Genomic DNA, 27,518 nt, shown 5'->3' with positions numbered 1-27,518 from the left:
TCGGGGCAGGCCCGACACTGCAGTGCAGGAGTAGATCTGCACCCGATCGGCAGACACATCGGGTGCAGATACACTCCTGCACTGGTCCCCATCGAGGAACCCCTAGGAGAAGGCAGAAAGGGTTTTTAAGCCTTTCTGCCTTCTCCTTTACACATTACATAGCGCTCAATTAGCGCTATGTAATGCATAGAGATTCCGGCCAGCCGGTGATCATGTGACCGCCGGTGTTACCTGACCCCCGACGGTCACATGAACTCCGAGCCGGGAGCCTGCACTGTGGGACCTGCTTACCTGACCGGCGTCTTGCGCGTTCTCCTTCTGTCTCCCGGCCCGGCGATCATGTGACCGCCATGTGCCACCTGACCCCAGCGGTCACATGATCGCCAAGCCGGGAGGCAGAAGGAGAATGCGGAAGAGGCCGGACAGGTAAGCAGGTCCCTCCACGGTGCAGTGAGCACCTGCACCCTCCTGAACTCTGTCAGTTCAGGAGGGTGCAGGGAAAATGTATTTTTTCTCACCCATTCTCCCCAGCTCCAAATAAATTGGAGCTGGGGAGAATGGGTGAGAAAAAATAAATGGATTGGAAAGGGTTAATATTGATTTTACTGTACAATGCATCCCCAGCATTGTTAGTAAATATATTTAAAAGAATAGGGCCCAATACTGACCCTTATGGTACCCCACTCAGTATGTACAATTAATAACCTCCCTCTGCTTCATATAACTGAGCCAGTTACATACCCACTTGCACACATTCTTAGCCAGAACAAACGTTCTTATTTTATATACCAACCTTTTATGCATCACGGTATCAAACGTTTTGGAAAACTTAAGATAATCAAGATCCAATGACTCCCCAATCCAGTCTTGAGTTTACCTTCTCGTCGAAGCTGATAAGATTGGTTTGACAGGAGCGACCCTTCATAAACCCATGCTGATATGAAGTTATGCTGTTATTTTCATTGGTATACTTCAGGATAGCATCTCTTAAAAATCTCAAAGATTTACCCACAATAAAAGTTAGACTTACTGGCCTTTAGCTATTAGGTTAATTCTTTGATTTATATTTTTTTATTTATTTATTTTTTAATTTGGCACCACATTTCCTATGTGACAATCCAGTGGAACAGAGCCTGTCACTATAGAGTCCTTTAAATATAAGAAACAACGGTCTGTCTATCACATTGCTGAATTAATTTAAAACCCGTAGGTGTATGCCAACGGAACCCAGCAATTTTTCTATTTTAATGCTTTTAAGCTAGCTTCGCACTCCTCCTGGGTTAGACTAGTGGCATTTCATGGAGAGTTTAGTTTATCACTCTACATTTCACCTGACATTTTGTTTTCCTGAGTGAATGCACTAGCGAAATATTTAATAAATTGCTTTCTCCACAGCACCATTTACAACTTTTCACTCCATTACGTTACTTTTTAAAGGGCCAACACTTTCAGGCCTAATCTTTTTACTATTTAGATCAGTGTTTCCCAACTCCAGTCCTCATGGACCCCCACAGATCAGGTTTTCAGGATATCCTATAGTAAGAACACCTGTGGCAAATGTCTGAGAGACTGACAATAATGACATCACCTGTGCAATATTGAGAAACTCCAGAAAACATGACCTGTGGGGCTCTATGAGGACTAGAGTTTTGGAAACACTGATTTACATAGTTAACCGTTTAGGTTTAATTTTACTCTTTCAATGAGTCTCTGTCTTTTTGCTGCTTTTTATTTGCTTAATACACAATTTTTTTTCTTTAGAGCTTTTTAATGCTTCACTGCCTTGTTTTATTAGTTCAAATGCTTTTTTTTATTGCACCCAATACATCTTTATTGAACTATATGGGTTTTTTCATATTTCTAACACTTTTACTCCTGTAAGGTATGAACTGCTCACAGTGAGTATTTAAGATGGTTTAAAAAATTTCCCATTTATTGTCAGTAATTCTTTTTCTTTTTTGAGGACATTGTCCCAGTTAGTAAGAATGACAACTCTAAGCTGTTTGAACTTTGCCTTCCCAAAATGTAGTATTTTTGTAGCGCCTTGATAAAACTCCCTATCGAAAGAAAAGTAGAAAGTTATTCCATTATGGCCACTATTTCTCAGGTTACTCCCCCTGAACCTGCACTTTTATTATTCTGTCAAGTCTATTGGTTAAGAAGTCCAAAGTGGCCATCTGTCTAGATGGCTCCTGTACAAGTTTGGAGAGGTAATTATCTTTAGTTATTGACAGAAACTCGTTTTCTTTGAGATCCGCAGGTTTCAGTTTCCCAGTCTAGCTCATTTAGAGCGAAGATCTGGGCTCCCAAACATGCACCACGCCTACACCGTACAGCACTATGCACCCTCCATTGGCTGTTCAAGGACTGCATACAATCATGGAGCTCATTCTAAATAGGGAAGGTATAGATAAAAATGAAGTAATTTTATACTAGTGAAAAGTTGATCGGCCCTTTCATGCCGACCATAAAATCAACGTTGGTCTGCACCCACGTCGTTCACTTTAAACATGCGTTATCTATGAACGACTGACCATTTACTGTGAATGGAAGCGGGTGGGCCAGAACGTTTTCTGGTTTGCTCCGCTTTCATTCATTGAGCGATGATCCTCCTGTGTGAAAGCACATAAGTGATCATCACTGGGACGGCTGTCGGGTGCTTCAGTGCCCGACAGTTGTCCCGTGTAGCAAAGCCCTTCTACAGTACCTCTCAAATTCTCTAGTGTTGCACTGTTGCCTACTGTTCTTTGTTCACGTTGGCTAGAAGTGTCCATAGCAGCCATGTGCTGTACCTACTGTGATTACTAGTTTGAAACATTAGAGCCCATGGTATTGGAGGTTAACTGAGCATTAGAAAGTGTCAACTTTTTTTTTTTTATATTTTTTTTTTTTATTCCCCCTCAGTAAATGTAATCAATTACAAAATTACAATTTGTGTCCTGTAGAGAACCTTGTTTTAATGTCAGCCTGAGTATTAAGACCAATTTACAAATCCAGGAGGAGGTCATTGGTAACATCACAATAGTTTCAACTTGGCGGACTGTGTGGTCAAGCTGAATTCACTTTTTAGTGTTTTGTGTTTTCATAAGATTGCTTTAGATTGTTGTATGCTTTTAGAATAAGTAATCTGTTACTAAACAGTTTTGTATTTTGTTTTCTGGGCAGAGCTCTGGACCGAGAGAGAGCAGTATTGCTCCAACAAAGAAAACGAGAACATTTGTCAGGTAGGTAATGTAAAGTTAGGTGAACTATGCAATATTTTAAATCTGGGCATCTTGAAAATATGTAAATCATACATTTTTACTTTCTTGTGGAGTATCTGAATGTGTGAAGTAGGGAAGCCTGCTAGTATACAATAGACAAAGGTACTAATTGCTTTTTATATGCATTAAATCACTGACATAAATAAGCATATGATGCTAGATTGAGGGCTACTTATTTCACAGGGTATCTGTCAACCCCTTTATGACTTTGATTTGTGCCATCTGCTAATTATATGGGAATATAAAGTAGTTTTGGAGAACTCCTGGTTTAACTGATGCAGGGTGATACCAGACCCCTGCCTTCCTGCTGCTAACAGCTTTTACCATATGTCCAGTAGTGGGGAGAAGGCTCAGTCAATAGTAGGAGGGCAGGCTGACCCTGTAGTTTATGAATATGCCGGACTCCTGCACCATAGCATTGATATTGCGCTGCAAAGATTAAACTGCAGATTCTTCAAAGATACTGCATATTCACACAAGTTGACAGACCCTGAAATTGGCACAGGCACGACAGATTACCTTAATCTTCCATGAATATTTTAGGAGGTTGTAGTCTGTGGATGGGACACAAACTATAGAATGTCTTAGGTTTCCCTGCTGTCTCATTGCTAAAGCGAGCAATTCTCATTATAGGAGTATTGGACATTTGCTATTTACTGTGCATTAAAATGGTAGTAATTGTCAATAAATTGTTTTGATGTTTTTACAGGCATTTATTCTTACTTTTTTATTTATTTATTTTTTTAACCATCAGTTCATAAGTGCATTAAACAATGAATATTGAAATGGAACCAGTAATCCCCTTTATGCTCTGAGAGCAGCATAATGTAGTGACAGTCACTAATTTCGTTAGTCTGTAACCTATATTAGCTCTTTGAAGCAGAATTGTTGTATTCATGAAATGCAGGCTCCAGCTTTCAAAAAGCTGTCACTGTCCATATTGTCAGTTGGACCCTCAACCCCTGATCTGATGTGTACAGTTTTACAAAACTGCCAACATATTTGCACTTTGTCTTTCATTCCTTTATGCTGCCCAGTTCCCTTTAAACATTTCTTTAGAACCATGTAATAAAGGATAATTTTAGTTCTAATTGAAAGGATTAATTTTGCATTGCTGCAGTATGCAAATTCATGAAATGGCACAGTATAATGCGTGACATTTAGTATTAAACAATTTTTCTTCAAAGACTTAGTTTGCCTTTAAAGGGGTTGTCTAACGAAAAACAAGTTCTCCCCTATCCTTAAGGGATCAGTTCGGATCCAAGTAATCCTGGGAATGGGGTCCGTAGTGTTCCACAATGAAGGCAATGGTAGTTGCACATGCACATTAATTCTCTATTTACTTCCATGGGATCACCGGAGACAGACAAGCACTTCCGCTTTTTGAGTAGAGAATAATTTCTTTTTGCCGAACAACCCCTTTGAAATTTGTTTTCTACTACTTTGCCTGTGTTAATATGTAATTTTAACTGTCACAGCAATGTCTGAATATGAAACTTAGGCCGCCTGCAGACGGGCAGAAATTCCGCAGCAGGATTTCTGCCGCTGGAAGCCTGCATAGGATTGGGTTAACAAACGCAATCCTATGCAGACGGTCGCGGTTTGGCCTCCCGAAATCTCGCGCGGCAAACAAACCGCGCCGTGCTCTATTTCTGCGAGCGCACAGAAACGTCACTCACCCGCCACCGGCTCCGGTCTGCGCATGCACTGGCAGCCGGCACACGAAAGAGCCGGGGCCGTGGGTAAGTACGCGCTGCTCTCTGCAGGCGCTCGGTTCGGGTCCCGCGGCGAGAATTCTCACTGCCGGATCCGACCCGGCTGTCTGCAGGCGGCCTAAGTGGTAGTCAAAATAAATAAACTTTTGCAAAATATAGTTAAGCTTTAATTTGATTTCTTCTCTAAAATAGACTTACAACATTGTGCACTTTTAAGATATTATAATGGGCTACTGGAAAGTTTGTTTTGACCTGTAACAAGTAAAAAGCTTAAAGGGGTTGTACAAACGTACAGCCCCCTTCAGAATATGGGGTGCTTGCTAACAGCTGATTTTTGCAGGGAAAGCTGCAGCCAGACGCTGTAGGGGCAGTGTAGTATTACAGGTGGGCCATTTGGATGAATGGCTATTCTGTAATACAAGGATGACTTAAATTTGGCAGAATGGGAGCCACTTTTACTAAGTGGCTCCTCTTTCTAGGTCATGGAAGGGGATGCCAAGTGGGGTATTCCGCTCTGATATTCATATACCTTAATATAGCATAAAAAATAGGGTTGTGATGTTGGAACAACCCTCTTCAACTGTTCCTTATTTGTTAATAATGTCTCTATTTGTTAATAATTTCCTAGTGCCGTTATGATGGATATCGACCTGTATTTTTTTAAGTTAAAATGGTATTCTCCTGTAACTATAAAGACTTCAGCCAGTACTATACAGGCTTATTGTACATGTGGGATTCTGAATGCTATTCTTGTCGACTGCAGCATGGCCTCTATAATAGAGGTTACAATGCAGTGTTTGGGCATGTCTATATCTGGGTTTTGCTCACAACTACAGTTAATGTAATACTACTTTTTAAAAGCATTGTCTCATCATTGACCTTAATGGCATATAAAGATATTTAGACTATCTGATTAGTGCAGGTCTGACTGATGAGAACCCCACGAGTCAGTAGAACAAAGCAATACTAGAATAGTGGACTGCCATTGTGGTTCTGTTAAGCTTTGTTTGGGTAGCCACATAAATGTGCCACTTTGCCTCTAGTTGTTCAGCTGGCCCATCAATTTCTTAAACACTGCTATAGAACTATGATGAGACAACCCCTTAAAGTAGAACTTGGCAAGATTGGTTTGCCATCTGATGATAGATGTAGATCATCTTCATAGCTGGGACAATGGTGAAGCCTATTAAGGAGAGGCAGTACTTTCTTTGCCAATATTTGAACAGATCAATCTGGTCATGCTCAGAGGCAAAGAGTGTTAGTGCACTTATAATGTTATTTATTGAGTGCCACATACCTTTTGGGCTATAACTTTTGTGACTCTAATGCAGATGATCTTCAAACCTGCTACAATGGTAGAGGCAACAACGGAAGCCTTTTATCTGGTAGGTACCATTTCAAATGTGACACACCCCATTCCCTAATTGTTCAGTTATTCTAAGTGGTCTTAATTTCTCAAGGTTCCTGTTTCAATCTAATTGTCTTGGGGAGCAGTGCATTACAATCTGTTTCTATTCATACTACATGTTCTGTGTATACAGGATGCATAATATTTAGACTTAACCTAAATTCACTTTTATTGTGCCATATTATAACTATAAATACAGCACATAAAATAAATTATCCTTGCACTACACGGTTATCCTAAAATTGAAATCGATCTACCTGCAGATTTCTGAAATTGATTGTTTTTTTTAACAGTGCATTCTATGTAACTGCTTTAAACCTCACATAAAATTGAAAATCTTTTTAAATCAGTAATGCATCAGTATCTAATCCTAATACAGCTTTTATTGTATTTGTTGAAATCAACACAAATCCTTGTTAACAATTTAAATGTCTAATTATATTGGTGATGCAACATGGTTTCTTCAGTTTGTGGTCTTTGTCTTTTTGAACCTGTCTAACAAGCATGTATACTGTAACTCCTAAAAGTGGACCAGGTGCTGTTTTATACTAGGTTAAAAATGCAATACAATGTTTAGGTCTTGTGTGAATTTAGCTTTCAATATGTACATCTAAATGTATTTGATCAATTTTGCATTGGAAGTTGCACAAGTAGTATTTGGTAACACAAAGCCCTGTTTAAATGGGAAACCCTACAATACAAATGTGATGTGCCAATGAAATGTAATCAATAGCGTAACTACTTGTTTTTCCACGTATTTCTAAAATCTTGCACATGAAATCTAAACGGAGATACTCGTGTATATTTATGTATGTGTTGCATTGGTATTTTCTGTTTAGAGTTAGGTAAAATTTGGTGAATCTTGTCCTTTGAAGCCAGTTTAATGATAAAGTTAGAAATGTATTAGCCACTCTCATACAATGCTGCGTTTTCAGTGCAGCGTTGAACTCTGTCAAACACTACCATTCATTCTCAATGGGGCTTCTCAAATATGCGTTAAAACGCAGCAATTTTAACGCTGCGTCTTTCAAGCACTGTCTGTTCTATTTTCGTGCGTTTCTGCATTTTAAAAACCTAATGCTTTGCCCATTGAAATGAACGGAGTGTGTTTTCAGCGTTGCTGAAAATGCGGTAGAATATGATTTACTGCGTTTTTGACTGCAGTTTTTCAGCTCTGCCATTTAGCAACTTGCTTGGCTGCTTTTGTATAACTGTGCAAAAAATGCATTTCAACGCAGCTGAAAATGCAGTAAACGCTGCGTTTTACAAGCGTATGTGGGAGAGTGGCCTAGACAGCGTGATTTCTCTTGCTGGGAAACAAACATTTCTTAATAACATTTTAATTCTTGCATGGGTTCCTCAAAAAAATTGACATGGATGAAGATTATGGAGCAAATAACTGTTGCCCATAACCACCAATAACAGAGCAGTTTTAATTTTTCAAGAGCATTATGAAGAATGAAAGCTGAGTAGTGACTAGTTGTTATAGGAAACCAAGACTGTTTTATATATCTTCACCTATGTCTGTTTATCCATTACACCACTCTAAGAAATGGTCTGTACCTGTGACATTGAGGTGTGACCTTCAAACAGGCATTTGACTCACACATGTACACAGGTGAGCATTATGGGTCAAAATTACTTTTTAAAATACAATAGGTTTTTCTTTTCCTAAAAAAAGGGGTGTGGCCTAAATTGTGCTCCAAAAAGTGCATTAGTCTTAAAATTCAACAAATTTACCAGCCAGCTTTGCTGAATGTGGCACATTTTTAAAATCCCTTATTTTACAAGTTATACAGTGCAAATTATTAGCAAATGTGCCCCGTTTTGTATTTGTTCATGAATACTAGTGAACAGTTTTTGGTTTTAAAGAATTTTAAAATGAGTGTGGCAAAGAAACTGCGCTGACAAAATCCTGTATTCACAAATTTGTGAAATTTGAGGCACATTAACAGAAGGTTACTTTCAACAACCTGGTGTAATGTGCCACACCTCTAATGGCAGCATGAAGGAAATTGAAAGTTTTCAGTGACTGATTTTAATTTAAAACATTCTGTAGCAGCTAAGATCACTAAACCTAATGCCAGCTGATTTCTCATTGTGGGGTTTCCTGAAGGTGGACAAAAATAAGTTGCAAACAATGGACACCCTCAAAGACTCGATATGGCAGGAGATTGCTGCCATTACTGATGTCAAATTAGCAGGTGTCTTTTGCAATACGTAGACTTGCATACAAAAACTGCTTGGATTCTAGATATGGTTATTTTCAGCATATGCTTTAGGTGGACCTCGTTTTGCAGCATACAATATAAACACATCAGTTTGTAAAGACAACCATACAAATATTAAAAAGTTATTGAGGAATATTTGGGTTTCCCAGCAAAAGTTTTTCGCCCTGAATTAGGAGCTGCAATTTTCAAATTGTCAAAAAATATATATATCCATGAGACTGCTTGTATTCTGACTACTCCTGCAGTGCATGAAGGGAAATAACAGCATATTCTTTGTTCTATTTGTTATGTATTTGATATTGTGTATATATATTTTTTAATCCTTTAAGGTGGCTTGAGAGTTGGAGGCTAATAATGCAGTGTGTTACATAGAGTATACATAGTTACATAGAGTATGTTCCTTCATCAGTCTGGTTCTACAATCTCCTTACGTCAGAAAAATACGAAGTGTTAGTGATCTTGAAAACCATGCCTACCTATCTGTATGCTTCTTGTAGGAGTCTAACATGGAAACCGTATATACACATTTATTGTATGTTTTATTACAGGTTTAAGAGCGAGTCAGATTTCTAGTTTTTGATGCAGTTATTTTTAACTTTCACTTCTCTTGTAGCCACTACTGGCTTTAACTTAAAAACTGATGAATGTTACCTTCGGGTGGCTTTACAAACTGCAGAAGTGGTGCAGATTTTCAATGTGAATTTTGCACCAAAAGCTCAGTATATACATGTGCCCACAGGTTCTGTTCACATTTCTGTCTGCTCAGTCTATCCAGGGGTTCTGTCATCAATGCTGTTTTTTTTCCCCCTTTTAAAATTGCAGAACCCATTGTAGTCAGTGGGTTCTGTCAGACGGCGCCAGGATCTGTCATTTTGATAGATCCAGCGGCGCGTTTTATTTTTGTTCTGTTCTGTAACAAAACTGAAGAATGGAAATATGAACAGAGCCCAAGTATTTATTGCATTCAGTGTTTGTTTTTTATCTTGTGGATAGGGTATTAGCGTTAAGCATTGATTTTTCTGTTTGGTCTGTTCTGCTGCCTTTAAACGATGAACATCTTCGACCCCTTCACCCCCTCATTTTAATTTTGCCCCACCTTGGACACACAATTAGAACCTAAAAGGCCACTTTGGTAAATTTAAAAATCATTCATTATGTAGCTGGTCACCTAATATGTTAGCTAGTATTACCCCTTTAGTTATTCCTTTCTTTCGAGAATTTTTCTTTCCTTTGGTTATGTCACTAGGACTTACTATATATTGGCATTACATGAGCTGTTTCTCACAGACTCTTTAGAGTGGATATTGTATAGCTTCTCTCACACAGTTATAATGAAGACTAGTAATTATTAGGACATTATAGTACTAGTGTTTCCGGTGGTGCTGTGTTATATGCACGTCGCACACAGCACTGCTACATAATTGTTCATCCCACATAACAGGAATTAGAAGCAGCACATCACTGGAGATGAAAGACCTGTTATGACGTCATCATCATGCTCCGCCCCTATCACATGACTGTGACACTCATCCCGAGTGAATGACTAAAATGCTCAGCCCCTTATCACATGACTCTGACATCATAGGTCTTGCATCCTTGTGCAGATTACAGGTGGACTACGAACCCCCTGTGGCCTCGGTTGCTATGGAATACTAATGAACACCTAGCTGGACAGCAGCCGTGTGTGTACAGGACCTGTGATGATGTCACCATCATGTGATCAGGCGCGGAGCACGTAACTCCCTCACTGGGGATGAAGGACCTTTGATGACGTCATGGTCATGTGATCAGGGGCGGAGCATGTAAGTCACTCACAAACCCACTCATGGACGGACAGGTCGTCGTTAGTATTTTGATAACAGTTAATTTACCCAGACCTATTACTTGAATATTAGGAGAAGATAGAGCGTGATACTCACACAGTGCTCCCATCAGGCAGAGATGGCACTGGCTTCAGCTGGTGATGAGATACTGTTCTGACCCATCATTGGATTCATAGCACAGCATAGAGGAAGAGGGGGATCTGAAAATCAAGATCGTGTCTGATGTGTATCAGACAAGAGGTTGCACTGCATGGAAGTGAGTGCAACGTGCATAAAAGAGGACTCTTTCCCTGTGAGCAATCAGATGGTGGGGTGCAGTGAGTTTTTCCTAGATTAGCCCTTTAAAGCATACCTGCACTTTCAGATTACTCTTCAGGATAAGCTGTCATATGTGTGTACATGAGGAATTACCATTTCTTGCCATTATATGACTTGTATCCTGCATTTATCATTACTTATTCCTACTGCCGGCTGTATAAGTTTCAGTCCTCTGAGTAGGTGGGAGGAGTCTCGCTGAGGCAAGCCTCTGTCTTTGCAACAGCTGGTAACCTGCCTTCCCCATACAGAGACTCTAGCCTGTACACCATTTGCTTAATGCCTTCAAGCCCAAGGGCCTGTTTATGCCCTAAAGGGGTTGTCCGAGTTGTAAGAATTCTGGACAACCCCTTTCCAATGCAGTAAAATAACACTCCCCTCTTAGCAGCTCCTGCTGTGACCGTAATGGTCCCCTGCTCCGGCCTCTGTTTGCAGCTGGAGTAGCACCTAGTTTATGAGACCTCACAGGTGGCTGCAGCCAATAACAGGGCTCGGTGAACAGATTTTGACGCAGATTTGGAAGATTTATATCCAACACTGTTGTGCAGTGAAGAGGCCCAAGTGATACAACCTCTTCAAACTTTTAATAATCAGGAGTCCTAGGCAACGGACCACTACCAATTCAATATTGATAACCTATCCTGAGAGTAGGTCATTGGTAAACCAATCCTGCAAAACTCCTTTAAATTCTTGTGAATCAAATCTCAAATTTGATGACTTGATATAACTCGTTGAGAAATTGCAAAAATTCTAATCAGACAAAACCCTTTCCTCATCTCTATTAAAGATATATATATTTTAAATATGTACTTGAATATGCAGAAAACTGTTTAATGTCTGTCTTGTCTGCTTTTTAAAGATGGAGATACCAGTGCAACAGAGAGTTGCGATGAAGTTCCTATGGAGCTGTACACTGCTTGTCAGCACACTCCTACAACACTTACTCTTACTGCCACCAGAGTAACAAAGGTGAATGAGAAAAAAAGAAAGAAAAGTGGAGAAAAGGAACAAAATATAAAGTCAAAAAAGGCAAGACTTTAAACATTAAACTTTGGTTTTATTTTCTTCTATATACTATAATTATCCCATCCAGTTTTAGTCACCTTAAACCATTATGGAGTTTCAAGCACTAACTTAAAGGAGATGTCCCGAGGCAGCAAGTGGGGTTATACACTTCTGTATGGCCATAATAATGCACTTTGTAATGTACATTGTGCATTAATTATGAGCCATACAGAAGTTATAAAAAGTTTTTTACTTACCTGCTCCGTTGCTAGCGTCCTGGTCTCCATGGTGCCGACTAATTTTTGGCCTCCGATGGCCAAATTAGCCGCGCTTGCGCAGTCCGGGTCTTCTGCTGTTCTCTATGGGGCTCCGTGTAGCTCCGTGTAGCTCCGCCCCGTCACGTGCCGATTCCAGCCAATCAGGAGGCTGGAATCGGCAGTGGACCGCACAGAAGAGCTGCGGTCCACGGAGGAAGAGGCCATCTTCAGCGGTGAGTAGAGAAGTCACCGGAGCGCCGGGATTCAGGTAAGCGCTGTGCGGGTGGTTTTTTTAACCCCTGCATCGGGGTTGTCTCGCGCCGAACGGGGGGGGGGTTTAAAAAAAAAAAAACCCGTTTCGGCGCGGGACATCTCCTTTAAGTAATGCTAAAGTGCGTGGTTTTCTTTTTTTTTTGTTTGTTGAGGAGGTGCTTTAGTGATTTTAATAATTTATTTTGTTGTTTAAAGAGCACACTCCACTGAAGATGGCTAGTAGTCCAGATGTTTACACATATGCGCAGTAAATTTATAATAAGAAATTTAAGTATATTTGAAAATGTCCATTGCAACCAATATGCCCTAATGCAGGTTAAACAAGAAGTGAGCGCACTTTTAATTAGTATAGGGTTTACCTCATTGGGTCTGAAAATTACAGGACATGGCATGTGTTGTATTTTGTTTTGTTTTTCTTTATTGTTAAATGTCACGGGAATTTTAATACTTGCAACTGAAAAAGGTACCAGTTGCTGTAGAATGCTTTGTGTGTTCGGATAATGTCTTAATTTTTGCGTGTTTCTAATTTCTAAATATTATCTCCACAGGCATTTAGAGAAGGATCTAGAAAATCTTCTCGCGTAAAGGTACAGTGAGTTCCTCATTTGAATTAAAAGAAAATTGTATTCACCATCTGTAGTTAAAATTTTAAAAGGGGCTCTGTTTGCACATATTATAGCTTCTATATTTATTTATTTATTTTTTGTTACTGAAGCTATTCTGTGACTAATCTTGATGTAGTCTAAGCCTGGGTTCGCACAGGGCGGATTTGCCGCGTTTTTGCCGCGCGGAATTTCGCCGCGGCAAATCCGCCAGCGGCCGCTAATCTCAGGATTAGCCAGCTATGTGGACGAGATTTCTCAGAAATCTCGTCCACACGGGACGGCCAATTCACTGCGTTAAGTCCGGCCGAAACCACGGCTGCGGCCGCCCCAGCCGCGGTTTCAAAAGATGCAGCATGTCTATTTATTGTTTACTTCCGTCGCGGACGCGCTCTCCTCTGTGGGAGCGCCGACCGCAACGGAAAAGCCGTCGCAGGTTTTTCCGCGGCGTTTCTCCTGGCGGAAATCTCGCGGTTTTTGCTGCGGCCAAACCACGGGATTTCCGGCGGGAATACGCCCCGTGTGAACCCAGCCTTAAGACTTATTGGGTCTGTTATGTTCATAGCATTATTATTATTATTGTTTTTTTTTAATCTGTTGGGAGAGCATATCTCAACATGCTGTTCTATTCTGGCCATCAAAAAGAAATGAAAACTGACCAAAAATAGCAAACCGAAGTGTTAGCAGGACTTTGTGCAAATTGCCCTAATTTGTGTTGCAAGAAATAAGAACGGTATATATTGTAGCTAATGAAGAAAAAGCTTTTTATTGTAGATGTTTTGTTTTATTCTCTTGAGCGCTTCTGATCCGTTGACCTCTCGGCTCCTTCTGGCAGCTAGAGACTGCTTTATATAGCACTTTTATATAGAGCAATATGGGGCCATATTCAGCTGACGGGAGGGGTCAGAAACGGCCAGCAGAGCAGAAGGGTGCTTCGAAGGAGAAAGTGCAGGTACTCCTTAACTGCACTCTACTCTCTTCCATTCGCCCCGTAAAGGCTGTTCTTTGTTTCAGATTCCATACTTTTTAAATGTGTCAAGTGGACAATCTCCAGTTCGTACTATCAAAGGGAGATGTCAGATTTGATTGAGAGTGAGCAGTGGGGACCACCCACCTGATACATTCACAGCTCTGAGACCTGAAACTAAAAAGATCCTTTACAGGGGAACGGCAGGAAGCAGAGGAAAAAGAGAAACCTTGTTGGAATAGGCAGAGTCACGATTGCAAAGCTATGCAGCCAACCTCGCTGACAGGAGGCTGCATAGCTTTGCAACAGAGGCTTTGCCTATTCCAACAAGGTCTCTCTTCCCTCTGCTCCTTGCCATTCGTAATAACAAGTCCTTTTTAAGTGTGCTGGTACACAATTAATCGTGCTGTGTCCATACAATGAAGAGGTCACAGCGCTCACTCAAGCACCACAACCCCTGCACATCATTGTTGGTGGGGGTTCCAACAGTTGGACTGTCAGTGATGATGTTTATCACTTATGTTGTGGATAGGTGATTTATCATTTTTTTCACAGGCAAACCTCTCAACTTTTTCTTCTTCTTCTTAATTTTAGGGTTCTGCTCCAGAAATTGATCCATCTGACAATCCCACCTATGGATGGGAGAGTAAAATCAAAGCTTGGATGGACCACTATGAAGAAGCGAATAACAACCAATACAGTGAAGGTGTTCAAAGGGAGGCCCAAAGGATAGCGCTAAGATTTGGTTGTGACAGTGATAGAAAGGAGCAGTCTGGAAAGTCTGTCTTGAACCCTAACAATCTCTTATTTAAACCCCCGGTTGAGGTAGGTATCAGTTTACTTGTTCTCACATGAATGTGTACTTACCGCAGTCTTTTTAGGAGTGAAGGCACACTACAAAGTTCAGTGTGGTTTTTATGTGTGGTTAGATTCTCTTATGACATGGATGTAAAAGAATGTGTAACCAAGAAGAGAAAATGAAATGTCCTTTATCCTGCTTCACCTTGGTTTTCTGTAAATGACATGATTTACCATTACAGTTCAAACACTTTATCGCTAATGCTTGATAAAACATAAAGGATAAGAACACACTGACTTTTTTTTTAAATTGTAAATCTGTGTATTTTCACATAAAAATAATTTTTTGTAATTGATTAAAAATTAACCATTTCTTTTCTATGCTTCAGTGTACTGCAGTATTGTATTGTAGGATAGATTTTTGCAGAGTCCATTAGTCTGTCTGGGACTCTAAACAAACGACAGGAACGGGGAGGGAAAGGTCTAACGGTTCATAGAAATGTGTAGGACACACGATTTAGCTAATTAGGGTTTTAGTACTTTGCATAAGGGTGCTGTTAGATGTTATCGTTTAAACAACGTTATCAGCTTGCAAAATATGCAGTAAAAACGCTGGTAAACTCTCTCAAAGCTATAGAACGCTGCATTGAAAAATGTAGTGTTTTTACAAACTCTTGTGTGAGTGGCCTTGCTGTGTGTCAAGAGCAGTGAGAGGAAATAAATTGTGTATGAAGGGAGCGCGATCATCGCGCACAGTAAGGATCTGGTGTTCAGTGCTCTTTTGCAAAAAAATAATTTTTTTGTCAATACATGTGCCTGAAACTGGTTCCTATAAAAACTAGGATTCCTCCCATGAAGCAAGTCTTATGCACTCAGATTGGCAAAGAGGGGAAGCATATTTATTGGTTCTTACAGAGACTCTCACTTACTTTTAGCCCTATAAGCTAAGCTTATGGGCTGAAAGTAGGTGACCCGCTGATTCTGTAGATGTGTGTTATACTTATCTCCCCTGCCGTTTCCCCGATGTAAGTGCTGGAAACTGCCTCTTAAGTGCATTGAACAGCACTGCTAAGTAGCCTGTTTTAATTTTATAACTGGGGACTATTTAGCTGCGCTGTGGAATGACTGCGAAGGCATGTATAACATTTACATTCCTGGACTCGGCGGGTTACCTCCTTTTAGCCTATAAACTTAGTCTCTTTTAAGGATAAAATGAGTTTTGTCACTAAGGGGTTAAGGCCCATTTACACCAGCCGTTGATCGCTAAAAAATCGCTAATCGGTGATTGTTTTAGCGATAATCGGTGTGTGTAAATGTGCACCCATCGTCCGCTTTTCGGGCCCTGCTAGGTGTTCATTAAATTCAGTCCAACCTAAAGATCGTCCTTCACTTTTATCAGTAGTTCTCCGTGTAAACCAGAAAAAAAAGGAACTTGAGGTGAATGAATTATGCGGCAGATAGATTTGCATGAGGCATACATTCAAAATATACAATACAAAGTATTCTTTACGGTAGGGTTTTTTTTCATTTCTAATGTGACACTAAGGACACTCTCTCACAGAGACTTTTTTTATTTTTCTTCTCAGCAATTACCACAGCGTCTTGAATGCCGCAGTAATTACAGTAGAACGCGCCCATTGATTTCAATGGAGCCTCGTAGACTTGAATGCGGCGCTTTCTAGTGCCATGATTTTTGAGTGCTATCTGTTCTATTTTTTGCGTTTTGTGCACCTCATCAATGATGGGGTGTGCTAAAGCCGCTGTCTGAGGCAAGAATGCTGCCTCCGAAAGCAAAAGTGAAATCGCAGCACTTTGCCGGGGTTGTGTGTGAGTGACCTTAGGTGTTTAAAATGCAGCTTTGGTTAAGAAGATCTACATGCTTTGAAGTTCAGCTTATCTGCATAACGCTGTTTTGAATATCCTTAGGGTGGCTCTACAAAGAGCAAATGTAAGCAATGGTTTTTCTGTGTAAATATGGCCACCAGCAGTGATAGTTCAGTGGTCGCTTAGTTTTAGCTCACCTGTAAAATAGTCGCTGGTTCACTGTCTGGTCTAAACAGGCTATCATTTGTCTTGTAACGACTAGCCATTAACTTTGCAGAGAGGTGCATACTTCAGTGACTGCGAAGTTGAACAGGTGAACAACAATTTGCTCTTTGTAAAAGCGCACAGTCATTCCCACACTAACAACATTGTAATGACTATTTCCTGCAACCATTTAAATGGTAGTTGTCCCATGTAAAGCCACCCTAAGTTGTCATATTTTAGGCTACATCGAAACCTGTTTATTTCACAGACAGTTGATCAACATCTGACTTTCAAGTTGCAGCACTATTTAGTTGTCAGGGCTTATACGGAATATCAGAACAGTGCTCTTAAGTGAACCTTCTATGGCAGTGTTTCTCAACTCCAGTCCTCAAGGGACCCCCCACAATAGGTCATGTTTTCAGGATATCCTATAGTAAGATCACCTGTGGTAATGTCTGAGGCACTGACTATTATTCCATCACCTGTGTAATACTGAGGAAATCCTGAAAACATGACCTGTTGGGGTTTCCTGAGGACTGGAGTTGAGAGACTCTGCACTAAGGTATATAGAGCTCCATAACTAAGAAAAAGCTGAAATTTAACTTTTCTTGATGAAGCCCTTATAGGTTAAAAATGTTTGGAGATCCGATTGTAAAAACTGTAGGTGTCATGTCCACTATTTGCTGTGACTACAGCAAAATGCGTAACCTTTACTTCTGTGCACAAAATAAATGAAATGAATCTAAAACTGTCTAACATTTTAAACGTATCTGTTTCGAACAGAGTTATATGCAGAAGAATAAAAAAATATTGAAAGCTGCAAAGGACCTGCAATCTGAAACCTTAATAATTGAATATAGAGGAAAATTCATGCTTCGGGAGCAGTTTGAAGCTAATGGCTACTTCTTTAAAAGGTACGTACGCTTGGCACAGGTATTAATTGTCCATCGCGAACAATGACATTTAAAGAAACTTTGGGAATATAATTAACTGTGTACAAAACCTTTCGAAATGGCTGTAGATATCTTAGAGGTTGTATACTTTGAAAACTTATTTTCATATACCCCATTAGGGAATTATGAATTAAAGGGGTTTTCCTACTGTAAAATTAAAGGTTGGGCATGGCAGAGAATAAAGAGACTATACACACCTGTCTACAGACCCCTGGACCACAGCTGAAAGGGCTCAGACTCAATCTGCCATTAAGTACATCTGGCAGAAGCCAGCTGACTACTGCAGCCAATCAGAGGCTGCAGCATCACCATCCTGAACTCTTGACATCAGCACTCACACCCTGGGCGCCATGATGCCAGGAGTTTGGGATGCTGATGCTCTGGCTTCTAATTGGCAGACATACATACTTTCAGACACAGCTGGAGCCGTTCAACTGTGTCCCTGGGGGCTGAAGACAGTTGAGGTGTACAGTATCTTTTTCTCTCTTTATTTGATTTTATATTTATTTATTTCAACAGTGGAAAAACCCCTTTAATAGTGTAATGTCCTCATGTCTTAGGCCGCCTGCAGACGGCCGGGTCGGATCCGGCTGCGAGAATTCTTGCAGCCGGAACAGACCCGAGCGCCTGCAGAGAGCAGCACGGAACTCGCCCACTCCCGCAGCTCCGGCTCTTTCATGTGCCGGCGCATGCACAGAGCGGAGCCGGCGGCCGGCGAGTGATTTTTCTGTGCGGGGCTCGCAGAGCAGAATTAGAAGATACCGCTGTTTGTTTTCTGCGCAGGATTTTGCGCAGACAAACCGCGGCCGTCTGCGTAGGATTGCGTATTGCAATGCAATCCTATGCAGGCGTGTACGGGCGGAAATTCTGCGGGGAATCCCGCCGCGGAATTTCCAACCGTCTGCAGGCGGCCTTAGCTAGAGAGGATAGCAATTACAAAGAGCATCTTGCCCTCTGTAGGACCTTTTCAGTGTTTCTGCATTATGTGGCTGCACATGGCAGCCAAGATGGCCACGCATAGGAGTCAAAATTTGCAAATGGTCTCAAGATTTATCAGTTTTGTTGGGGACAGTCGCATGCATAGGCTCTTCCTTTCTGAAGAAGAGGACCCTAGTTGTTCTGACAGCTCCTGAAAGTGGAACTAGCACCTATCATACATTTATGGCATGTACTTTTAATGCTATAAAATTTTATTGCAGACCTTTTAGACTCCTATTGCAGTACTCTGGATATGTATATATAATTTTAAGAGAAACAAAGTACTTTTGTAGATATGATTCCTTTTAATGGCTATCAAAAAAAACTTTCAAGCTTGGGGTTCTTCCTTAGGCTTAGGGCTCCTGTCCACGGGCGATATGTCACTGCGTTACCCGCTGTGATAATCCAGCTGTATAACGCAGTGAACGCTTTCCATAGACTTAACTTTGGAAAGCGCAGTCCGTCAGTGATTCTCTGCCCACGGAATTCAAATCGTGGCATGCTGCGATTTGCCGTGATTCTCCGCGATGAGCCTATCTATCGAGGTGGGCTTACTGTGGAGACCTGTCATTTCTGCTCCCTTATGGCGGAATATCGCTAGCGATATTCCATCACGGCCATGGACAGGGGGCTTTAATGGAAGCCTGAGTAAGAGCCCTATGTGAGTTTAATTGCTTACTGTAGCATCATCTCTTTTTGTTAGCCATCGAAAAGGTATCAACCTTTTTTGTTTTTCTGTAATTTAAAAAAACGGTATAGTAAGTCAGACTGTCCAATTATAACTTTATGTATTTAATTTTGTCAAATAAAAATTTTATTTGACTCCTCCCAAATATTTCAGTTTAGGAGCTAGTGGCTCCCAGGTACATTATTAATCTGGAACCTACATTACACAGACAGCTCATTTGCTTAAATAGGCACTGTATAGTGCTTAATATCCTGCGTGGTGGTGCTGGAGGCATTTTGAACAAGTATTGCCACACCACAGATTAAGCACTCACTTGTGGTCTGAATAGGGACACACTTTGGACAAGGCCTGCTTTTTAGGATGGTCCAATGACTAAACTGATCACAAAAAAGAAAACTTTTTTTTTGAGGTTTTTTATTTTTTAATATGATTAACTCTTAGCATGAGTTTGTATACATTTGAGAAATCTTCTGCAAACAATTCCTTGCTGACAAAGGTTCATGAATTCTGCTCCTTCACTTCTTTCCTTTTTTGGAGCTAATTCATGATTTTAAATCAGCACATTTTTTGCAATATTTTATACTAATAATCATAGAAGGAGAAAAGGAAGTTAGCACTGCTCGTTAGTACATATAGAGATTAGAAGGCCCAGCATCTAGGACAGGTGGCACTCTGCTTATGAAATCAGTCCTCAATAATAAGCCAGGGGAGAAGAAAAGACATGCAGCACTCACCAAATCCATAAAAGACAGTTCTAATCCATCATGTGGAAGAATTGTATTGTGGGCACATACAGGTGCAAATAGTAGTCAGTGATGTAATTATTTTGTATCATGGATTAAAACAGCCTTTTATGGATTTGTTGAGTGGCTTTTGTTTCCCCTTGTTCTCCCCTGGTTTATATTTTATATTAATGTGACTAACTAGTCTAGGGTAGTGTTTCATCTCATGGTGGTCTAGGGTAGAAAATACTTAGTACAAGAACAATACTACAAATCTACTATGGTTAAGGGGGTAGTGAATGGGTACAAGAGCCATTATTGGGATATTACACTACTCCGTTATCTCTTACATGGTACATAGGATAAGCGACAGCCTCCTGTAAAGTGCTTGGGGATGGGGGTTGAACTGTGTGTGCTGCCCTTTAAGGGCTTTAAATGTACCTGGTATTGCAGAAGTAAAGCTATTGGAAGATATTTATGTGGGTTTCCAGCACCAGTGAAGTATCCACGTGTATTTTCTCCTTGGGTAGTCATTCTGTATTTTAACCAGATGGACTTTCTTTGCATTTGCGCCAGCATTTCTGTTGTTCTGCTCCATCCTCTTAGCCAAACAATGAAAGTACTGGACCCGAGTGGCACCAGATGGATCCTATTGACCATAATGAGGTCCAGCTTCCACATGCTGAATGAAGTTTTTCCTGGACGAAATGGCATTCTGCGCTATTTCGTTTTGGCTTTCATGCTAGATCTGTGCTGGAGGCTACGAATGGAGCCTTTGGTACAGATATGAACATAGCTATGTCTAATAAATGCTTGTTTCTAAAGTTCTCTTGGTGCTGGGGAGCCACATGTATATTTTTTTCTGGAGCCCTACATGTTCACTCACATACTGGCTCTGTGTCTTCACTCCATCAAGCCAGAGAAATTGGCCACCTGCATTCGTGACGGTAGTGGTGATGTTTTCCATCGCCTTGCACTGGACTCTCTTGCACATCCCTGTCCAGTATGTGTTGGGCTGCTTCACTCAGAGATTAATCCTTGAAGTTCTGCACCTCCACTTACAGCATATTAATAAACAGCCCCAGTAGTTGTTCTTCATCCCTGACTACCAGTGACGGGGATGAAGAGACCAGGCAGTGGAGTGAGAAAGGGATGAGAGATCAATACAAATGGACGGTAATAACTATAGGTGGTGCAAGCTGAAGCACTTAATGATTATTCAGAAGTAATAGTACAGCTGGGCCTGTGAGGAGGAGCTGCATCTTGACCCGATCAGCTAGATACGAAGTAGTTGGAGGAGGTGGCTATTCCAGCTAGAAGATGCTGAGACCTTTTTAACAAGGTTTTTTCTTGCTAAAAGCTGCTTGTTATAGTCTGAAAAACTAGGTAAATTGTGAGGAATTTAAAGTGATACCATGTAATTTGGATAGGTCATCCCTTTTTAATCGGTGGATGTGTGAGGTCCCCAGCATAAGGCCACTTTTACACGGGCTACAAAATCGCACAATTTTCTCGCAATGCGACAATGTTACAAATCGTATGTATGTGAAGCCAATGCTCTCCTATGTGTTCCATCACATTAGCAATGTTTTATCTGATGCTATCTTGTGAGAAAAAAAATCACGGCATGCTCCACACAGCCACGATTTGTATTTTTGTTGTTTTGGGGGGTTTTTTGTAGCTCATGTTTCCCTATGAAGCCTTCCTTTGTGTTGCATCGCATGAAATCGCAGTTTTCGTACAGTACGATGCAACTTTAACAGTAGAAAGTCCTACTGTTTCCACTGAAATAAGCCCTAGCCGCATTAAAAAAACAATATATTACCTAACAGGTGCTGTTCACTCCACTACACTTGTTTGCAGTCTTCAGCTGCTGCTTCCTTTTTAGGAGTTCTCTAAATCCCACCTCCAGGAAGCGATGGCTCTGATTAGCTGAGCTGCGGCACTCGAGAACCAATCACAACCATTGCATTGCATAGCTGTGATTGGTTCATCAAGCTCTGCATTGACTTGATTCGATTCCTGGAGGCGGGATTTATGAACCCCCTAACCAAGAAACGACGGCTGAAGACTGCAAGCAAGTGTGGCGGAGCTTTGGGAGGAAAAGTGCAGCTGGCGGACAGCACCTGTTAGATAATGTATTGTGCTGCTTTGTTTTTTTTCTATGCACCTAGGGCTTATTTTCAGGGTAGGTTTTATATTCCAAGACGCGCAACAAAATTGCGATATCACGCAGCGATATTGCACAGAAATCGCGGGAACACAGCTGCGATATTGGTGCTATTTTATTTCTTTTTATCGCGGCGATATCGCCCTGTGTGAAAGAGGCCTAATGTAGATGCAGTGCTAGTATTTAACCTGCACAGCGGCACTCTATCCATCTACAGAGAACTGCTACACAGTGCCATTCATTTAAATGCAGCTGTCAAAGCTCCCTTCACATCTGCTGGGTAGAAGTGTAGTTTCACTGGGACAAGGGCAAAGAGGACTCTGATTTCCAGAGAATGGAAAGACCGCCAAACCCAACTACCCGATTCTTCAAAATATTATGTTATCCTAGCAATATGCAGTAACCTTACGATATGGGTATAACCCTTATAATGTTCTTTTAAACAGGATTGTTTATCAGTAAGGGGCTGGGTGGGAGTCTCACACGAATGGACTTAAATTGCGGATTACGCGATCGCCGTCAGCGTGCGGGATGTGTGGTAAAACGCAGGCATTGAGAGGCATCTGTTTTCAAATGTTCCTTCACACTTCACAAATTGTGTATTCTGTAAGCGGAAGAAAAGTCACAGTATGCTCTATTTTCGTGTTGATTCCTTGCGGATGGCCTCAATAGGATATGGATACCAGCCATCCGCAGCCTTATACGCAGTTAACATTGCATATGAGCGATGGTAACATTCGCAAATTCATAGAAAAATGGAAAAGCTAGAATGCCGCCTGTAGGGAGGAGAGATCTTTCTACCACGCAGACAATACGCTGTGTATACTCGTACAGCTGCGCAGAAAAACACTCGCATACGCAATCTTCCATAATCATTCGCAATTACTTTCTGTGAATGATTACAGGTCTTACACTGCGGAAACCTAACCCGTTAGTGTGAGCCCGGCATTAGTGATTTAACTACAGTTGACCTGTGCAAGATCACTGCTACTTGATTGAATGGTATATTACATATTAGGGTACTGTCTAAGAGAATCTCAGCAAAAATTCTAAGGGTGGAAAATGGTAATTTTAGTTAAACAACCTATAAAAACATATCCCCTTACAACTTTCGAATATATTGTGCTAGTACTGACCACATTCAATGCTTTACTGTAGAATGCTATGCATCTGTGACAGCTGCATGGTTGTGGTCGCAGCTTGTTGCTAAGCAAGACTTGCATGATAACTAGTAACTGCCGCTTACCTATATAATAGATTTGTAAAATCCCTTTTATGCATGGTAAAATTATTCTACTTATCACTAATGTGTCTTTTTTTTTCCCTATTTGTAGACCGTACCCATTTGTTTTATTTTATTCTAAATTTCATGGGTTAGAAATGTGCGTTGATGCAAGGACCTTTGGCAATGAAGCTAGATTTATTAGAAGATCTTGTACACCTAATGCTGAGGTAAGTAATGTCAATACATGAAACTGAAAAACTCCTCCTCTTCATTATGGAAATCACCATAGGGGTTGCCTGAGTGATATCCTCACAGAGCTCAGCACTTGAATGCTGAGGTCTGTGGTTGGCTGTAGCAGCCTGTGACTTCCCTTACACAGGCAGAAAAAGTAAGTACAGGCCATTATGTTTTGGCATGAGGAACACACAGCAAAAAAAATTATATATAATTTTGCCTGTACACAGGCTGCTGTAAATAGAGCATCACGGGGAGATCTGGAGCTGCCTTCCCAGGGCATGCGGGAAGCTAGTATAGCCAAGCACAAGCTATTATATTTTGGCACAGTGAACAACAATTGATTAAAAAAAAAAACAGTCCCTTTAATGAATTATTGGACAGTATAGATGTATTATTGAGAAAATAAGAGTTCGTGCAGGCAGCTGGCTTACTTATTTACAATTGTATTGCATTTTTTTAAGTCACTCATTTTCATATTGTAGGTACGGCATATTATTGAAGAAGGAACAATTCATTTGTATATTTATTCAATTTCAAACATTCCAAGAGGTTCCGAAGTTACTATTGCATTTGACTTTGATTATGCAAATTGGTGAGTGAACCCTAATCTATTTATGCCTTAGATTTTTACCCTGTTATTTTTATCAGCCTTTAAAGGGGTTTTCTGAGACATCACTATTGATGACCTATCCTAGGGATATCCAGAATTCAATGAGAGCTGTGGCTTCATTAATCGAACCAGGCCGCTGCAATGCAGTTGGAACCTTTTGCATTCGTCCACACCGACAGTAGGCTGGCTAACAGTTCCTGAATGGTGGACCCCTGCAAATCAACTATCGATGACCTATGCTGAGGATAGGTCATCAATAAGCAAGTCCTAGGAAACCCTTTTAAACACAAGATTTTTATTAATAAAAATAATTTTTAAAACTTCCTAGTTTTGCATTTAGTGGGAAATTGAGCTGGACAGCTGTTGGCATTTTATTTATTACAACCGTGATATTTTGTTCATTTAGCAAATACAAGGTGGATTGCGCATGTCTCAAAGAAAATCCAGAGTGCCCAGTGCTACAGTGTGGTTCTGAGCCAACTGAAAATTTCAACAGTGGTTATGATACTAGGAGAAAGAAAGGAAGAAAAGAAAAGGACCTGTCTAAAGAAAGAGAGTCTCAAAATCAGAACCTTCTGTTAGACAATGATGGAGCCATTGCCAAACTGAAAACACCAGATAACAAACAGAGGAAGCTTTCCCCTCTCCGCCTGTCGATCTCTAATAACCAGGTAATGGTTACACTAATCACTACCCTTTGCAGTTTAAGAACATACAAATTATTTAATGAGCATCACCCTGTCATTTAACTGTTGACCTTGGGCTACATTTACACAGCCATGTGCGAATTACACCTGTACAAAACAGGCACACAAAAACCCCCCACAGGGCATGAACATCTTGTGGTGTTTAATGTTCCTTCACCCCATACTGTATTTAGAGGGATGACTTCTGTCCCTAGACTGCATGGACAACACACGGCCCCAGAATACAGCTGTGTGGATAGGCCCTTTTTAAAAATTAGTCTTCTCAAATAAGTTTGTGGCATATTGTTGACTTATGCTATGAAAGTCAAATCGTTAGAATCCCCTCGGCAATCATTAAACTGGAACACTGTTTCATTTCCAAGACACAAGTTTGACACACTGAGGGTCAAAAGTGGTTGCCAACAGCTGAAGGAGTAGTACATTGCTTTAACGAGTCACTATGCGTCAGTAACAATTTATTTTACACCAGTGGTTTTTTTTTCCAGTTTTTTTTTTTTTTATTTTATTTTTTTTTAATCTAAGCATTTTCCAAGCCAATTTGATAGTACTGTATGATACCATTAGAATTAAGCATTCAATTTTAACAACTAGCTATGAAACCCCATTTCAGCAAAGATGTTTCCAGGTTAGGATCTGAAATTTGTATGTTAGTATTGTTTGAGAAGGGAATCTCTGGTAGAACAATGCAGCCTTTCACTGAATTAAGTTTTCAGTATTTATTCACATCCTCTTTAAAAAAGAAAAAAAAAGAGGGGAGGGGAAGGGGGGGTTGGCAGAAGCGCTCAGCTGATTGAGCAGTGTAAGGGCTTGTAGACTTTCTGGGAAACTATACACAGCTAATTCTGCTGTAGGAGGACAGCCATCTGAGATCAAGGGGGGCACTTTGAGTCTTTGTTTTTGCTATTTATGGGGTTCTCTGCACCCAGAACCCCGTGAATCATAACTTCTGAGGTATCACTATGACATGAATATTTAGATATATTTATTTATTTTTTTAAATAAATATACCCTTTAAACTTTGTTTTTTATAATCCTCATTACTCATTGGCTTCTTGCAATAACATATTATACACTTTAGATAGATGGATAGATTTTTTTTCTTTTATATGCAGCTTTCTTTTCTTAAGAATAAACATGTTTGGTAATTCGAAGGTGTATCATTAACTTGTTAGATAAACCTATCGTTTATATTTTTTTTTAATTTTTTTTAAGATTAAATATTCTGTGCTAAAAGGGGTTTTCTGAGATAAATCTTTTCTTTAACTTCAGGTTCCCAGCATCTAAAAAATAAACCAGCTCATCCCCTGCCAGTGGCTCTGTGCAGTGACTTGTTTACAAGCTGAAGAATCGTGTGTATGGGGACATCACACTCTATGGCTGAGCTCTGTCATTGTCCCATACATAGGCTGCCTCAGCTTAAAAACATGTCACAGGGGAGACCCAGAGCCACCAGTGGGGGACGAGCTAGGAGAGGTGAGTATTGAGCTGGCTTATTTTCATACGTCAGGCACCTGGTTTTAAAGAAACACTTGCTCTTGTAAATCCCCCTATAAACAGGTACATAGGACAGAGCTCTATTTCTTCTGTTTGTTACAATTTCATAATCCAGCCGTACATAATGTAGCTATCAACTGAACACTAATAACTGACATTGGTTTATATCCCACAGCGAGAGGGCATATAGCAGATTATCTAATGGTATGGCCAGCTTTATCATTTGTATATGAACAGCTTCTTTTGGGATACCTAATCTTTAGTAAACTCCTAACAGTTGTGTAAACCCTTGTTGCGTTGGAAACTGATTGACATAAATTTCCATTTATAGGGTTATGCATCAAACACATATCCTTCCATGCTGTAGAAGGACTCTATCCTGGAAATACAGTGAAGCCTACTAAAAGCTTAAAAGGGTTTTCCAATTAAGTACTATTGATGACCTATCCTCAGGATAGGTCATCAATAGTTCATCAGCCGGGTTCCGCCGCTCGGCACCCCGACCGATCGACTGTGCAGGTGCATGCTCTCAGCACTGCAATAACACAGAGCTCAGAGCGTAAGTCTCCGCGCTGACCTCCCATTGATTTCACGAGAGTCGTGCCTGCAGTTACAAGCGCCGGCCACTACATGGGAGGTTGGCGCGGAGACTTCCGCTCCAACCTCTGGTGTTGCGGCATGCACCCACACAGCTGAGCGGTGGCCCCGGCCAATCAACTATTGATCACCTATCCTGATGATAGGTCATCAATAGTATTTAACTGGAAAACCCCTTTAATGGCTCTCTTATATGAGCATGTTATTGCATGTGTATCACCCGCGTGGGAGCACGCAGCAGTGCACAATACGTTGCATACTGCTGTGTGACGACAAATCCCTTTACACGGAGAAAGTCCAGGGAAGCATGGTCGAAACGTCGCTTATGTATTGGGGTCAATAAAGCTTGGAATTTTAATATGAAAACTGCCTGAAGTGTAAGGATTCCTTTGTGCTGTTTTACCAATTTGTTTTCTAAATCGGCATACACTATCTTGGCATGTATGCGCGCA

General features: G+C 40.7%; 1 protein-coding gene across 5 annotated transcripts in view; it reads left to right on the top strand.

Moving 5' to 3' along the window:
• KMT2E (lysine methyltransferase 2E (inactive)) overlaps window positions 1–27,518 on the top strand; it is a 95,596-nt gene that overhangs the window by 30,922 nt on the left and 37,156 nt on the right. For 3 of the 5 annotated variants that reach the window (XM_066591964.1, XM_066591962.1, XM_066591961.1), the window contains exons 6-14: window positions 3,166–3,224; window positions 6,310–6,363; window positions 11,615–11,784; window positions 12,839–12,877; window positions 14,454–14,684; window positions 17,469–17,599; window positions 23,531–23,648; window positions 24,141–24,250; window positions 24,675–24,939. In XM_066591964.1, coding sequence (XP_066448061.1) covers window positions 3,166–3,224; window positions 6,310–6,363; window positions 11,615–11,784; window positions 12,839–12,877; window positions 14,454–14,684; window positions 17,469–17,599; window positions 23,531–23,648; window positions 24,141–24,250; window positions 24,675–24,939 — 1,177 coding nt within the window. The remainder of the gene's footprint in view (window positions 1–3,165; window positions 3,225–6,309; window positions 6,364–11,614; window positions 11,785–12,838; window positions 12,878–14,453; window positions 14,685–17,468; window positions 17,600–23,530; window positions 23,649–24,140; window positions 24,251–24,674; window positions 24,940–27,518) is intronic. The other 2 variants (XM_066591965.1, XM_066591963.1) reach the window with 1 other exon arrangement.

The sequence above is a fragment of the Eleutherodactylus coqui genome, chromosome 2 (assembly GCF_035609145.1).
Source record: "Eleutherodactylus coqui strain aEleCoq1 chromosome 2, aEleCoq1.hap1, whole genome shotgun sequence".
Classification (NCBI taxonomy): domain Eukaryota; kingdom Metazoa; phylum Chordata; class Amphibia; order Anura; family Eleutherodactylidae; genus Eleutherodactylus; species Eleutherodactylus coqui.
Note: the sequence above shows the minus strand (reverse complement) of the source record. Positions and strands in the feature narration are given on the sequence as shown.